The sequence below is a fragment of the Emydura macquarii genome, unplaced genomic scaffold (genome assembly GCF_026122565.2).
Source record: "Emydura macquarii macquarii isolate MOO-44397 ecotype Brisbane River unplaced genomic scaffold, CSIRO-AGI_Emac_v2 contig_2676, whole genome shotgun sequence".
Lineage (NCBI taxonomy): Eukaryota > Metazoa > Chordata > Testudines > Chelidae > Emydura > Emydura macquarii.
The window spans coordinates 43,141,718-43,159,470 of record NW_027132813.1 but is presented as its reverse complement, the minus strand read 5'-3'; the positions used below and the strand labels follow the sequence as shown (position 1 = coordinate 43,159,470).

General features: G+C 38.1%; 1 protein-coding gene across 4 annotated transcripts in view; it reads left to right on the top strand.

The window, feature by feature from the left end:
* Nucleotides 1-17,753, top strand: part of MACROD2 (mono-ADP ribosylhydrolase 2) — a 1,226,284-nt gene that overhangs the window by 375,713 nt on the left and 832,818 nt on the right. For all 4 annotated transcript variants that reach the window (XM_067565284.1, XM_067565283.1, XM_067565286.1 and 1 more), the window contains one exon: nt 12,147-12,263. In XM_067565284.1, the coding sequence (XP_067421385.1) occupies nt 12,147-12,263 (117 nt within the window). The remainder of the gene's footprint in view (nt 1-12,146; nt 12,264-17,753) is intronic.

The window sequence follows — 17,753 nt, the reverse complement described above, 5'->3', positions numbered from 1 at the left end:
GAGCATGGCTCTTTAGTCTATTTCTTCATCTTCTGTCTTTGGAGAGAGGGGTAGTGTGGCTAATCTGCTTCCTCCCTGCCCAAACCCCAGGATACAGTCAGTGGGAGGGGGTTACCACATCTCCCCTTCTCAGCTTTAAAATACTCTAGTGGATTCTATTTCTGAGTGGCTGCTTACATTTTTCAGGTGTTTGACGCACCCCAGATTGCATCCCTATAATTAAAATCCCCATTCTTTAGTGACTTGCTGTGTAGAGGTATTATATTTTATTCATCATCTATACTGAAGTCTTAGGACCCAAAACCTGCAAAGACTTATGTGTGTCAGTAGTTGTCATTTACTTCATGCAATTAGCCATGTCCCTGTGATGATAGTGAATCTCTTTCCCTTTGATTTTTGGGGGGAAACAGTTGATTTTTTGATACTGTATTTAGGTTTCACTGTGTAGTTCCAATTATCCTAGAATGAAATTGTCATAGCTTGTCAGACGGCAGGGACACACACCATTTGTTGGGGCTCCATTTTGCAGAATCACTGTATAATTATTTCTTAATAATCTATTCTTTGTGAATCCTTGAACTGTGGCTGACAACCAATAGCCAATCATACTGAATAAATGTTTATAATCATTATGTGATAACTGCACTATGAACATGCACGTCTCTACTCTGGCTATTATAATCCATTTTCCATGGTTGGCCCATGCACTCAGAATTTTCAAAATGTATGCTAGTAACAGAGATGGCCACAACAATCTCTCACCCATTCACCTGAAGTAGTAAAACTACACAGAATGACTTTGATGGTGGTTCTTGTTAACTTGGCAATATATGGTAGGTTAATAAGCTCCAAAGACCATTGAATTTATTCATCTTACTATATGATAAATTCCTCAGTAAACAGGAAGTGTCCTTAATTACTTAAATTTTAGGAATGTGACGGCAAATGAGGTTTGTTTGAATGTTATATTTTTGCCTATGGATAGATGGGGGCTGAAGTCTGTACATGAAGATAAACATAAACTCTCCTTCTGAGAGTGTTCCTCTGAAGCTCTTTCCAAGGGAAAGGCAATAAACTTGAAATAGAATGTACTACTGGTATACAAATGGAAATGGGATAGAAGGACACTCATGGTGGAATGAAGAATGCAGTATTTCCATCTTAATGTATAAATACCGGATACCATCTGCCTAAATAGCAATTTAAAACAAAGCTACATTTACTGCCACAAATTCTTAAATGCATGCTGAAACTTAAGTAATAACAGTTTCCCCCAATAAATCTGGTACAACAGAAATTCTATCCATCACAGTTCATCAAACTTCCTGCCTTTTTACAGGGACATGGCTACTTAGGTAGAAAGAGCAAGTTACTTCCTCTCCTGCTTTCTTTTATTTATGATTCATTCCAAAGTTAAATTTTGGCATGGTGGGGCAACAGGGAATCCATTGTCTTTGATTCAAGATTACATGATGTGATGTTTCCTGTAGTCCTGTTAATTTTTCAGAACAGGAGGCCCTTTACAGTATTGAGAATTCTGACAGGAATCATTCTCTGGAAGAACATAAACAGCATTGAAACAGTGAAACAAAGTTGAGACTTTTGGTCCTTTCATCTTGTTTTGCTTCTTGTTGTGCTGGATACAATATTGTTCAAGTCTTGTCTTCCCCATAATCTCATTTTAATAGAAAATGAAATGGCAGGTGTCTGGACACTAACACAGTTAAAGGAAGAATGTGGTTTCTGCACACATGTCTTAATGTCAGGTTTTTGGACTGGGAAGAACATGGAAAGATTCAACTGGAGTGTTTCCTAGTTCTTTTTTTACTGCCAAAAGTGTGACATTCATACAGGTTTACAAGACCCATGTTTCACTGAGCCCTTATGTTGTTTGAATGGGCTGATGAAAGTGTGAATTCTGTTGACATTATAACTCTGTCTACATAGTGGATGTGCAGCACTTGGGACTGAAAAACATGGCACCCTAAGAGGCAGATGAAGCAAATTCTTTTTGTGTGATACACTTTGTTTTTCATTCAAAGAAGTTAGCATATGGATCTCTAGCATTGCAGGGCAGCTTATTCATTTTTGCATATATTCTAGATTTCCCCATATTCTTGATATGACAAAACATTTACTAGTATAACAAAAACTCACCAGTCAAAATGTGAAAGGAGAGGGATCCATTTTTTTTCAGGGTGCACATAGTAATGTTAATTTCCAACATCCACTGAGGGTAGAATGGGCATCTTAATTAATAAGTTCACCAGTAATGTACTGAATGTTTTCCTTTGTGTTTTCTTGCTGATTTACATCATCACCATTTGGTTATATTGGACCAGTTGAAAGGGGAAAGTGATGCAGTTGAAAGGGGAAAGTGACTGCCTACACTAATATGGCATCACTGTTACAAAATTGTGAGAAATCTTGTAGAAAGTATGCCTTATGAGGTATCATTGGAATAGTTGTAATCTGCTGAGTATTATTATCTTGTTATAATGTATATATCGACACTGTGTGTGGAGTTATGAAATTTTGCTATGCTTTTGTAACTCAAACATGTTGTGGGTCTGAAAAACGCCCACAGGTTAACTCTTTAGAAATATCAAAGGTGCTGTAAACAAGGGCATCTGCACATTGTCCCAGAAGATACCTCAGACGGCATGTAGGCAAAGCCGTAGGCTAAAACCTGCAGTTCAGATGAAGAACAGATGGCAGAGCATGTACACCATTGAACTGCCTTGACCTATAATGCAGCCAGGATTTTTCCAGCTAAATGGGTCAAGGTATAAAAAGGGGGAACAAAGGCCCCTGGCCACTTCTTTCATACCCCATATCTGGAATGTGAATTCTGACAGGGGAAGTTTTGAACAAAAGGACTGAGGTCCTCAAAGCTATTTGGGCAACCCAGAGAGACTTATAGAAAACTAGCAGATTTAACATCCCTGCTAACATTTCAGACTACATACTCTGATCCAACTATAATGTGTTTTACCTGCCTTAATCTTTTAAAAACTCTTACTTCTTTTCTTAGTTAATAAATCTTTAGTTAGTTTACTAAGGATTGGCTACAGTGTTGTTTTTGGTGTAAGATCTTGAGCGTCTATTGACCTGGGAAAGTGACCACTCCCCTGGGGCTGGAAGAGCCTAATGAGTGGTGATTTTTGGTTTTAATAACCTTTCATCACAGAAGTCCAGTTTGTCTGGGTGATAAGATGGACTGGAGGGCCTAAGGGGCCTGTGGCTCCATAGTAAGCTAGTATTGGGATCCAGGAACACACATTTATTGTTGGTTTGGTTAAATCTGATTCTAGGATAAACCACCAATATGGGAGTGTCTGCCCGGTTTTTGTCAATCTGACCTGAAATTGGCTGTATCAGGTGTGATCCACACCAGGTATGGTGACAGAATCATTTAACAATTTTCATTATGCATGAACATCTGCTATAACTCTGTTGACCTAGGGTTTCTGCTGTTGTATTTTGAACTTTTCCTAAAAAGTTCCAGCCATTTTTTGAGAATAGGAGATGATCACCTGATGAAAGATAATGTTATCTCCAAAATATTTGATAGGATAAATAATTCTGGGATGCCATCTCCCATGTTATTAAATGTGTGTGTGTATAAAAGCTAATACATATGCTTTTGTAATCAGTAGGCTTGTTTGTAGTAATTTGTATCATAGTAATTTGTTGTGCCTGCCCTGCAGAGAGTGACTGGAACAGGTAGTCAGGAGACCCTGGGTTCTAAACCCAGCTCTGATTAAGCTTGCTTTGTGAAGTTAGACAAGTTCAGTTTTCAAACACAGATAAGCACTTAAAATCCATAATGAAACACCTAAGCAGTGGCCTGAGTTTCAGAGGTGCCACTCTCAGCTCGTGTTGGCTTGACTCCATTGAGCCAGCACTTCTTAAAAAAAAAAAAAAAAAAAAAAAAAAGTAAGAATACTTAAGAGCACATATATGGATTTAGGTACAGCCACATTGGAAAATCCTTCTGGGCCCCATTCAGCAAAGTATCTTTCTGAATTGGGGTATCTGTGCTTCAATTTCTCAGTCTGTAAAACGAAGATATTACTTCACAGAAGAGTTGTGAGGTTTAAGTAGTTCATGTGTGTAAAACTTCTTGAGATCCCTGGATGGAAAGTACTATGTATTTAGTATTAATTATGTTGAAGGCCTCTAAATTGGTAAATTGATTAAAAAAATCTTCAGTTCATTAAAGCACTCAATGGTATGGACCTTATCTTTATTATAGACTACCTCCTCTAGCCACGTCTTGACTGGAAGCTTTGTTTTGACACAACTTATCTGTTACAGATTCCACCATCACTCATTAGATCAGTGGTTCCCAACCTTCCCTCTGCTGTGGCTCACCTTGATACCTTCAATTATTTTCAGGCACACCACCAGATAGTCTCCAAATGAACTCATGAATATTCACGAGCCAATCCAGAACTTTTCAAGTAGTTTTAAAAAAAATTCCATGGCACACCTCAGGCCTGAGGGCACACCGGTACGCTATGGGACACTGATTGGGAAACACTACATTAGATCAGCAGCTGGTGACTCCTGTGCTGCAGCTCTTGTTTCTCTTTGACATCTGTCTCAATCTAGCTCTCCCAGTTTTACGCCAGACTTTTTTTTCCCTTTCTCCCATGCACTCCTCCTATATTTGCTTTCTGGCTGTAAGGTTGGAGGATAATGTTATCTTAGTATTTTTATTTGTTAAAATAATATGTTTAATATATTGGCCCACTCCTTCTCTTGAAATCAGTGGAAGTTTTGCCATTGACTGAACTGCGAGCAGGGTTGGGCTCATTCTGAACTATTATACAATGTCCCAAGCAGCTTGAATTAAAAAGAGGAATAAAATTAATAGTATAATTAGTATAATATCACAATATTTCCTTGTTTCTAAATACTATAGAAATTCTGTATTACAAAAAACAAAACCCATATTAAGTATACCATTTTATTTTAAGTAAATTATTGTCCAATTTAATTAACTTGCCCCTTAGGCAATTTATACTTTTTAACAAAATACAATTTATCTTGATGTACAGTGGACTCAAGGTAGCCATAGATATGGAATGTTTAGGCAATCTAGTAGTTTACCCAAGCAAAAGTGAGCTTCTTGAACCAAATTTTTTGTACTTATTCTTCAGCTATATAGAAAGTTACTGTATCTGGGCTTTTCCCCTACATGGTTCTATCCCCTTTCTCTGCCTGATGTCTTTCCGTGCTGTCCGTTTTCCCTAAATTACTAATTTGCCCTGCTTGGTATGTTCTGAGGAGTCTTCTCTTCTTCATTCATTAATTATTGCTCCTGCTTCTGAATTGAGTCCGTTAAGTCCCTTACAGCAAAGGAAAACAGCTCTCTTTGGTGCCCAGTTGTCTCTATCATTATCCCAGTAACTTCGAGGCACAGCAAAGTGACACTGGCATCGTGTAGTAATGTCTCATAGCAAAACATATGAAGGTTCTTTTAACATGAGATTATGGGCAAAATTCTCATCTCAGTTATACCTGTGTAACATCACTGATCTCAGTGGAGTTGTGTGAAGGAGGAGAATTTGATCCTCTATGTTAAAATCTAATCTGTCTTGGACATTCTCAGTTTTAACAGTTTTTGGTCTGTGATTTTTCTCTCTTCTCATTTTCTGAATCATTCTGGGCTGCTGAAAAGGAATTAAAATAACCAGTGTTAGGAAATGACAATTTTTCTGTAGTAGTCAGCTTCTGTTCACTCTGATGCTGATGAACTTCCCAGACATGCTTTGCCAGTTTGTCTAACTCATGGCCCCGTTCTCCTAATGAGTTCTGTAGTGAACGCTAGTTCTGATTGCACTGTGAGTGTGTTATAAACTTGCCAAAACAACTCCCTGCTGCCTCTCCTTCTGACTATATCTGATATAATCATTAAAGCAACCATTTATATTCATTCACGTGGGAAAGCAATATTCCATAACAGACATTAACACCTACCAGTCACTTTTCTAATTACATCTTGTGACGGCGAGTGAATATGGGAATGAAGCTGAAAAGCAAGAGTGGGAAAGAGTGTATAACTTTTTAAAATATAATACATATCACTGGTTATGTTGTTTATACAGTGCTCATCCAGACTCAATATACAAGGTCACAAAAGAAGTTTGAGTCCTTCCCCTGAGTTTTGTATTGTTTTGCTGTTGTGTTTGATTACCTTACTGTTTTTTATTACCATCTGCATTGCAAGGCTAGATCTGCTGAGTTGTTTTTTTTTAAACAGCATCCCCTGGCACCTTTAATTCTGCATTTTCTGTGCTTTTGCTTCATTTGCTGCTTTAAGAGGTTTTCTGTAAATATGTTTGTCTTAGTTTGTACATCAGTAAATTGTCTAATGTTTGCTGTATAATTTTAACCTCTTAATTCCAAAAAGCAAATAAAGATTCAGTATACAGCTATTGTACAATGAATTCACAAATGAAGGGTTAACTTTGTAATTTTCTTCACGGTGTACTATAAAATGACACCAATAGCAACTTTTGTAGGGGTTTTTGAAACTTCATTGTTTTTAATACACCTTCAAAAGCCTGAAAACAAAATTCCCTAACAAAATGATTTTGTATTTTCTCTTAAGCAATGATTTTCAAACAATAATAAAATAAATTGTTTACTTTCTTATTTGTGCACTCCATACCATCGATAATGTTCTCACTGAGAATAGTTTTTCTTGGTTAACTGCTTCTACAGGACTGTTAGGGAAAAATACTGTCTTTTGTAGGTCCTAAAAATTATAGATGTTGTGATGGTATTGCTAATATTTTTAAATGAAAAATAGTGCGGTGATACTTTTTAAAACATTGGTTTTTATTGTGCGTTATATGTTCAAAATTTTTGTACAAACATTGACTATTAGAGTATAGAGCCAAATCTGAGGTCTCTTCTGCCACTGTGCAAGACACAAAATAAGCCAACTCACCTGCTTAAGTCTTGAATGTCAAGGACCTCGCTTGATGATACTGTTCCACTCAAGCCTTGGCAAACAGTAAGATCTATGAAATGGCCAATTGAGTATCAGTTCTGCATTTCTAGCAATGCAGGAGAAAATTGATTCATGACTAGAGGGGAAAGAGAGATGTTTAGGTCATGCCAATCACGCTGATAACCAGAAGTTTAGCCTGACCACAAACTACTTATTCCATCTCAGAGATGGGACAAATCCTGTGAAGCCTACCAGAAAATGCAGATTTGGGTGGAATGAAACATTTAGTAATTTTGTGACAACTTTGGCAAATTATTTCTGTTGAAAAAAGCAAACAAAAAAAGGAAGTGTAAGTAGAGGTGTCTTTGTACTAGAATGCACATCCAATGTGCAGTTTACATTTCTGAGGGAGGTTTCACCCCTTTGACTCTTATATGATTTCTTTTCATATACAACTGACTATTTGATCTGTAGGACTTTCCACACCCATATTATAATTTCAGGATAATGAGTCAGGGATTATAATACTTAACTCTTCCTTAAACTTTTCATCCACAGATCTCCAAGTGCTTTACAAAAGTGCAGTATCAAAATGTGCACTATTTCCTTAAATCTGTAGTAGAAAGCCAACTGGAGGGACCTAAGGTTCTAGGCAGAAACTCGCCCGTGAAGCAGAAAAAGAGACAATAGCTTTAGGAATAAAACTGTTTTCCTTATTGTAATAAAGCTTTTGTTCAATGGTAGAAGAAAGTGACTCAGGAGTTTTACAATTAGTTGTACACAAGGATTGTAGGAGAGAAACAGCGCTGAATGGTTAACATTTTCCAAATGAGTGAAACAAACCTGTTTCATAAATGCAGATGATCTGCTATAGATCAAACTGATAATACAGCAAAATCAATATGTTGAAGATCAATATGTTCATTTTCTTATAAAAATAATATGGCAGTGTGCCAATATTATCATCTAAATTTCTTCTTTCAGTACTATACGATAACAGTATATCTTTGGCCATCATTTTTCCCTCTTGAGATTGTCACCATGATCTGTAATTTTGATAAAGTTATGTTAGCAATACTTACTTCACTCCAGCTTGCATTGCCATTCAGCACACTCCTAGAGAAAATGAAATGTTTCGTATAATGTTCTGTGCATCCCTGTACATGATTTTTTAATTAAAATAGCTAAGACATGTTTTAACAGCAACTGAAGTATCACATTCAAATTTGCCAAGCCACTCCTGTCTTTGCCAAATATTTTATATTATGCAGTGTGTTCTCATTTTGGCAGTAGGCTTTATTGCATATATTTCTGCAATGAGAATTCTCACACTTTATTTTTAATCTTACAGAATTTTTTTTACTAAAGATATACCTACATCTAATTGTAAAAGATGTTTTGCATTATTCACATTTTCCACTCAGCATGATGATTTTTTAACAGCAGTAGTAACTGTTCAAATAAATCTTCATTGTGTAAAATATAAAAAGAGAGCTCACCTAGAAATTATGTGAGATTTACAGTTTCAATTTATCCCAATGATTGTTAGCCAGAGAGAGAACATGTGTAAGTGAGAATGATTGTGTAATCCAGTGTTTAGGCCACCCTTCTGTGGGGTGGGAGACCCCGGAATCCAACTATTTTTCCGTTATTTTATCCACAGTGGAACAGCTTCAGTAGAAATGAATGAGGGAACCCACATTAGAATATTCCATAGTTACGTGGTTAGAACACTCTCCTGACAAGTATGAGACCCCTGTTCCAATCCGTGCTATCCCTTTGGCAGAGGGGGGAGGGGAATTGAACCAGAGTCTCTCTCATCCCAGGCAAGAGATGGGCTAAAAGGGATAAGGTGGGCACACATCCCACTTCCTCCTTTGGCTAGATTCTGAATGGGACCTGATCTGGTAGATGACCTCTGAGCATGCCTACTGGATCAGGTCCTACTTTTGACTTAGGTAGTCAAACCATTATCTTCCCTGGTGTATGATTCACTGTTGGGCTTAGGTGAGAGACAGACATCCAGACACCCAAAGAGATGCAGCAGTGTGCATGCACTTCCAGAGACTGGTGCATAAGTGCCTAGAGAACTTTTACTTTGGAAACTTTGGTGGCAAGTGAATTTAGATGCCTACAGGGTTCAGCAAGAGTTTAGCACCTAAGCCTAAAACTTAAGGTGTCTAAGTGTGGCGTTTAGATGTGTAAGTACCTTTGTGAATCAGGGCCTAAATGCATAGTACTGTTAAGAATTAATAATTCATAATAGTATTTTATTTTGCTAGTTGATAAAGCATTAATGTGTTAAAGATTTTTTTTTTTTATAAAAAATATTTGAGGTCACAAGGTGTATTGGTTTTACTTATTGTTGGATTGGGAAAGCGTCCGAGTCCCTGAATTAAATAGGGTTAATATGAATGCTGGAAACATCTGAAGTGTTTTCCCACTCCCCATAGGTTATAAAGTTTTTATATTAGCATCTCAGTCCATTGAATGAAGGCTTTTAACACATGTCAAATGACATTTTAGGTTATCTAGGGAGTAGGGAGACTTGGATTATAAGGGATTCTAATTGGTAATGACCTCACTACACATTAAGCGGTGAGGGGGTGGGGCGTTGCCTGCCATGTTAGAAAAGTTGTGAGTCCCTTTAAGGGCTAGAGAGCCAGGGAGTGACTTTCACTGCAGCTGGAGAGCAGGTCAGCGTGGGGATGCTGGCCCACCTCCTCTAGGTGACCGGAAGAGAAGGGGGACTATGGTATAGATCTATGCTGGTCCAGGAAAAAAACTCTTTTACCTGGACTAGGTGATATAGTATCCATCCTTCCACTCACTGAAGTGGTGAAGTACCAGGTTTTGTCACCACAGCAGGTTTGGGGGAGCTTAGTTGTGGCAAACATAAAATAGGAGTTAGGCTATGATGTCACAACTCATTTTGTAAATGTGAGGTGGATGTCCAGTGCAAGTACTCTGCAGGGAAGGGATACAGAAATCAGATTAAATGGATTGGTAAAGGATTTAAAGGTGGTATTCTTTAAAGGAGTGGAAATGGGGGAGGGAGGGTGGGGTTCAATGCTCCTATGACTAGTATGGCAGGGAGTCAATATCCCCACCTGAATAGCCCCCATTGTCATTTGTGTGTGTGTAGGGGGGGCTGGTGAGGTCCCAGCAGTGGGTTTGCTGAGGAGCAGAATGGGTAAGGGGGAGGGCTGATAGAAGCCCCCCAGATATATATTGAAATAATTATAGAGTTACCTGCACAGTACATTTCTTTTTGCCAGGTACTCCCAGACATTTAAGAATAAAGTTGCGGCCTAATTAAACCACATCCAGTGTCTCCTGCCCTTCCAGCATAGTTGGGCAATGGATCAATAATTACCTAGTATTTTGATAAGTAGCCCACAGCTTGCTTCTGGTTGGAGGCCTATCTGCTACAGATATTTTATAGATATTGTTTTAAATGAGACAAGTGCTAAATATTTCAATGGAAGTGTTTTAAAACATAATTCTTGAATTGTCTCACTCATTGATTAGTATAAAACTCTTCAGAATGATGCATTGGAAATGAAATGGAGTATGTTGAGGATGGATGTCTGAGTGTTAAAAGGAATCATTGATACAATTTTATCATGGCTGTCTGAATACTAACAAAGACATAAAGTACATACAAGAGAGCAACAGAATTTTAAAAATGCAATAATGACCCAGTCTTGCAAGGATATTAGGTGCCCTCAACTCAGTATAACTTCATTGGGTATTGTGGGCACTCAGCACCTTATGGAGATGTTCAACACCATGTAGAATCAAGTCCACAGTCTTAACACAACCCTTCTGAATGTATCCTAGCAGTGTGCTGGGGAAGCAATCTTTTTTTCAGGGCAATAGTTCCCCAAGCTCATGTATCCTGGGGGTGAACAAGGGGATGAACAAGGAATAGTCAGTGGCTCTGAATAGAGACATATCCATCCAGCCCAGCCCTGCCATGCCTTACCTCTGTATGCCAGCATCTGGGAAGCTCCAAGAACTGCACAGAGAATAGAGTGTGTACATCTCCTATGCAAGCTCTTCAAATCCTGTCCCTCTCCTGCTCTTTATCCTTGCATACAACAGTGCAATCAAACCTGCTGTCTCTGGGAGCCTTAAATTTTAACTGGTTAAATCTGAAGGAAACAACTGTATAGTACATATATAATAAGTTTTTCCTTTGTATGCATAAATATGCCTACACCTACAGCCTTTATATTTTGGCTTATTCTACTTTTATTTACTTAGTTTTGTGTTAACATCGCATCTGAACCTATATAGGAAACATTTGACCAGCAATGCTGACTCTGAAATTTTCTTGTGATGGAACCTAACACTTCCCCTGACTTAATGTCACATGGTAACTACTGCGTTGATTCAGTTAATGTTTCCCATATTTTTTACTATACTTTCCTATACTCTGTTCCCTAATTACAATGTTTTACAATGAATTACAATTTCTTTGATTGCATGTTGAGATGGCAAAAATGCTGTGCCTGTGTTTTTACTATTCTTCTACTGCTGAGATTCTTATTGCTGACTCTTGGGGGCAATAAGATCTGTGTACTGTACTAGTTTTCTTGCATACTTAGCGGCTATTGCAATCTTCGGTAATTTGATTTAATTAACATTTGAGTATTGCACAAATGTAAAAAAGTGTCAAAACAAGATAACTATTGTAGTTTGCGAATTGATAAACATTACTTCTTGGAATTTTACATTATGCAGGTACTGAGTAGTCCAGTGAGATTGCATGGTCTACATAATAAGAGAGAAATCAGATGTGTGCAGTAGAGGGGAGTTCAATGGTCTCTGGGTGATCGACTTCTGTTTTTGTAACTTGTGGCCTATAGCCTTGGATACCTGTTCCTTTTACTCTTTTTATAAATAGCAGTAATATAATTTTGAAATAGGCTTTGCCTTTTTCCACTGCATCTTCTTTCCCACTCAACAGCTGGCTGACTAAATGTTATTGGGCAAGGATGTTTTATTGTACAAAAATATTATTGTACACCTGTATACACATGCATATATATATTCATGGGTATGTATGCATACACACACTATACATATTAAATTTGCACTAATATCTGTTTGAATACACGTACCCATATGAATATAACATATCAGTTAACATTTAATTGTTTTGTTTTTGTAGTGGATGGCTGTATACACAGAGCTGCTGGGCCCTGCCTATTTGCTGAATGTCGCAACTTAAGTGGCTGTGGGACTGGACAAGCTAAAATTACTTGTGGTTATGACCTGCCTGCCAAATGTAAGTGAACTTCACATATTTTTTTTAAAAGTTAGACGAACTTTACACATGCTTTCCCCCCCAGAAGTCTAATTAAAGTAGGTATTCATTTAGAATATTAGCAGTAGATTTAATTAAGCATGTTTTGTGATAGTTACCTCCTCTCCAACCATTGCGGCAATTTAGATTTTTTAAAATGACTATTTCAGCTGTATTATATAGTGGAAATAAACATGTTCTACAAACACAATGCATGTATTAATCTTACATTTTTTACAAGAGACAGTGTACTGTTTTATATACATTATATGTAGTCTGCGGATCTGAAATAACTATGAACGAAATGTGTGTTATCATATTTAAGTTCCATGGAGGCAGTTTTTGGAAATGATGCAGATTTCATATTCGTCACGCAGATTTCTTGATTGTGAATACATTGAGAGCTGAGGAGATCAAAGTGATGTATTGTGTTTTCAGCTGCTGTATGGAGGCTGATTGGCAATTACAGTGAAGGCATCTGTCACACTTTAGCTTTCAGTAGAATGTAGTTTTCAGTGCTGGAATGTTTTTGTACTTCAAATGTGGGATTGTCAAAATTCCCATTCTGTTTAAATAGGAAGAAGGTTATTTGATTGACCTTGTTGCGTAGAGGTTCAGCCAAACTTGGAAAAATAAACACCTGGATATTAACAGTGTGTTATAATAAGAGTCTGTATTCTTTAAGATCCTATAAAATGTATAAATGCAGGAAATATTTTGGATCTTACAGAGTAGTATATCAAGAGATGTGATTATATATGAATTTCAAGAAAGAACCACAAGGATCTTCTCATGACCTCAGGTTCTCAGTTACACACACAGTCCAGTGCTATGATCCTACTTTATTGAAACGTATTCAGATGGTCTCTTTGATTTTTCCATAGGCTGTTTTCCAGTAAAATCTAATTAACATTGCAGTTATTAAGACCGTACCTAGTGTTTCCATGGTCTTGCTGAGGTACATTAGATAAAAATGAAAATTTTGTTCCTGATTGTTTTGTGACTGTCTCTGCTAGAATGGAGTAACCTAATTAAAACAAAAAACAAAATAAAAAACACAACACAACACAACCACCAACCTAGCAGTTCTTTAAGTGGCAGAGATAATTAACTATAAAATGGAAACCTTTGTTAAAGTTTACAGCCAGATTTTGCCATCTGTAATTCATGAATTATGAAAGGTGTGAATTCCACTGAAGGGAAAATGCTGAGCAATACCCATAGGGGTATAGTTGTGTGGGGTTGCATTTGGTCAGAAAATACTGGCAAGGCTTGTATAAAAAACAGAATAAGTTACGGATGTGACCTGTCCGGAAGCAATAAGTGAACACTTCAGAATGGTCAACTTAAGATAATTGTGCCAGAATTAGAAGTAGTAGGAAGACTGTTTTAGGTCAACTTGTCTTTATAAAATGCCATTATAAGGCCCTTAACCTGTGTCTAACCCTTTTTCTGCTGCTCTCCCATTGAAATAAGAGGATTTTATATAACATTACTACCAGCACTCATGCTGAGTTTTCACCCCATCCCACCCCCCCCAATTGGGAAGGAGAACTTGAAGGGGCTGGCAGTGAAAGGGGGCAGCTCCAACAGGAAGGAGGGAGACACTTGCTCAGGGACACCAGGTAGCTCCTCAGCCCCCTGGAATCTCTGGCACCTATTGGCCTGCAGAGGGAAGGGCACTAATTGATCAGCATTACCTAGCTCCCAGGATTTAACCTAGGGCAGGGGCCATGTGGAGCCTCTTTCAACTCTGTTCCAGTGGCCCACCCTACCCCCCTGGACTACAAGTGGGTATCCAGCCTGACAGGTGCTGTGAGTTGAGCCAATCACCCATTTGGGGGTCAGGTAGAAATTTTTTCTCCTATGAGCCAGTAGGCAGGGGACTGGGAAGTTTATCTTCCTCCCAGCACCTTCAAACCACAGTGTGTTAAGTAGGAATGCACTTAGTACCTAGCTGAGGTACCTGGTTGAGCTGTTCGTTCATCACAACTTGGGGCTGGTTTTCAGTGTGGTTAAAAGCAAAAAATGAATGGTTCCCAGAGGTAAATGACCTGGGATTTTGATAATGAGCCTCAGACTCACAGGATAGGTTTAGAGTTTGTGGCCCTCTGGGGCTGAGATCCCCACCCTTCTGCACCCTCTGTCCCTCTCACAGTATGTGGGGAGGGATGTGGTAAGACTCAGAGCGAGCTAAATCCTTGGGGCTAGGCTGAGGAGAGTCTACCTGGAGTTACAGATTATATATATGCTAGGAACCCTGTAACTATACACTGGAGCCAGCTAAATGCCTGGTATTGGAGTGTATGGGTGATGGGCAGGTAGTGCCCCTCCCCTTGTTTAAATTGTGGCCTGCCACTAAAAATCCATCCAAGTGTCTGTCCTTATTTCCCTGCTGTGTCTGCATCAATGAAGATACACCCAAAACCTCTTCATAGTTGTGTTTGATTTAGATCGCAGAATTTGGATGCTTATTCAGACTGTTTCAACCTCTTGAATCTATAAATCTCATTAGAACAGGTTTCCATTGCATTTCAGCACTTCTGGAACTGGGAAGAACAGAAGCCCAGAAACATCAAAACACATTCAAACATTTAAACCTTTAAAAATAGTTTGGTTTGGTGTTAGATCTGGAAATGGGTAAAGTTTGTAGTAGTTTTAAATTTCCTTAACTAGTCTGTTCATCTTTCATTTTGATGTTTATATTTTCCCATTAAAATATATGGGAGAGATGAAACATAAAACTTACTCAACGACTACGGTGCATAATTCCTTTCAGATATTTTAACGAGAACAATTCAACATGAAATTCAAAGTAACAAACACCGGGCTGTTCTGGAAGGGAAAGGGCCTTGTTTGTTTGAGGAGAAATGCATAACCTTCCCTTGTTAGTTTTACAACAATTGATGGGTTTGAATTCAAACCCATTAGTCTTTGTAGAAGGATGTCCTGCTGGAGACTCATAGCTTTTTACTGTAGGAGTGGTTAAAAAAAATCACTCACACACACTGTGACACCTGTAACCATAAAGAGAGAAAAGTAGTCACCTTTTCTTGCAGTATCCAAATGCCCAGAAGTTGAAACATCCTCAAATGAGAGATCTGCAACTGTGTGTTTTTTACTTGCTCAAATAGCAACATGTCATGTGAAAAATATGCATTCAATGACAAACAGATCCGTAAGAAAACAAGGGTACACAACATATGTTTGAAGGGCAAAATTAGGTTTTCTTGGGCTCTCTTAGATTTTCATTAAAATGTGTTTTGACCAAGTATACTTGTTCTTTGAGAAGCTGTTTGTTAAAGGTTAATTTGTTACTTATCAATTGTAAAACATCTGTTTGACAATTGTTATAACTATTCAGGACTGTGTTTTCATGGAGAGAGAAGCCAGAGAACCATTGCATATTGTTAAGTCAATTTGTGTCAGTTGTTGGAAACTATTTCCTATCTATCTTTTGTGTCAGGAACTATACCATAACAGGAGTACTAAAGTCAGTCATCCAGTTACACAGTGATGATATTATCTTTATGCATCAATGAATTGTTTTGAAGATATTACTGAATGGATTATAACTTGCCTTTGCAGTGCTACCATGGCTTTAAATACTTGGTTGTCTTTGTTCCATTATAATAATTGACTGAGTGATAATCCTAAATTCATTTTTTCAATGTTCAGTACCATATTTTTCAACATTCTAAGATATTACTATTATGCATTTATTTAACAGAACACCAGATTGTTCTAGACATGTTGTAACCTGCCCCAAAGATCTCACAGTCTATGGCCCTGTTACAGGGTGCTCTACTCACCTCTGGGTGCTGCCTTCTGGCAATTCTGGGGATTAGGTCTGCCTGGTTCGGCACCTCTTTTCTCTCTTCCACCATTGCCGCTCTCCCCCTGCTCACAGAGTCACAGTATAGCTACTTCATGACTCGGCCCTCTGGTCAGGTCACACTGATTTCCTCTTCTGGGGGAATCTCTCAAAATCCTTCTGCACTTGCACTTTCAGGCAGTTCTAACACTTTCTGCCCTGATTATGTCACTCCCACTATGACTAAGGCACTCTTTCCATTCACTGCCTCTAACAATACCACGCTGTAGTGGATGATAGAGGAACCCAGGCCATCGTCTACTCTGGGTTCCAGTCCAGGGCCCGACAGTGAGCAGTTAAAGTCTGTGGGTCCATCTACTTCACCGTTCTTGCCCCTGGGCTAGTTCCTCCAAGCTTTTCATTCTCCAGCCTTCCTAGTCAGCCCCTTGCCTCTGTTAGGGAAACCTGGCCACCTTGGTTCCTACCCCTTTTCTCAGGGGTTCGTATCCTGATCCTGAGAAGACAGGCATCCTTAACTGAGAGTAGTCCTCTTGAAGTCAATGTGGTTTTATAGGGGCACAGCATTCTGCCTATATACTGTATGTTGTGGCATTGGGTTTAAAGTGAAAAACTCGATGTTTTGGAAGATTTAGCATTCAAAACATTATGGTGAATGTTACTTTGCTAAATAGGCAACTTTGAAACCCTTCCTGGAGATAATTTGACATTTGAAAAAGAGCATGCTTTGTTAGCAAATTTGTAGCGAATAAACAGAAGGGTATGATAGACTATACAGAAAATAATGGTTACATCTGAAATCTACTTAATTATCTATTGTATTATTACTTCATGTTTTGCCAAATTTGTTTATCTCAAATAAGAGAGCGTCTGCTAAATTATTCTTCACATAATGAGAAGTGAAATATAATGTTTCGGAATGAGAGAGATCAAGATTTGTCATTTAGATATCAAGATTTGTCATTTTGTATGGTTAGAACATTGCATCTAGTAGATTGCTTAAGAACATTAGGGCCAGAGAGAACCACATGAAATACATAACGTGCAGGTAAAATATTGCATCCAAGTGATTCCACATAAAGTAATAGAGAGTTCCGTCCTCTCTTTTCCTCCTCAAATAATAATAATGTTGCACAAATTAAGGTGAACTTACTTGTATTCTGGAAATGTTGGTTAGGAACTTTCTAAGGATACATTAGAGAAAGCCCCACAATATATCATAACTGCGTAAATTAAGGCAGGGCTGAAATTAGATTTCATTTTCTTCTTACCAGGCTAATTTAACAGTCAGTACATTTCGAGTAGAAGTTAGTATAATCACCATATGGCTTCCATGCTGCAGAAGCCCACCCACATTCCATAAAACTCCAACCAAGTTATCTCCTGAATTCACATTTAGCTTTGTGTCATCTATTGTTATTTAATAAACACTTAAAGTATTGAGATTTTAAAAACTCAAAGAATTTGTCATTAATGCCTATCACAGTCTGTCACTTAACTTCTATACTTCATATATTTGATCTTTTTAAAAGAAAAGTTCATTCTAAATATTGCACAACTGGTCTTAAAACACCGGGGACTGGTCTATACTGATGGCGGCGGTCAACAGGAGATACGCAAGCTACGTAACATAGCTTACG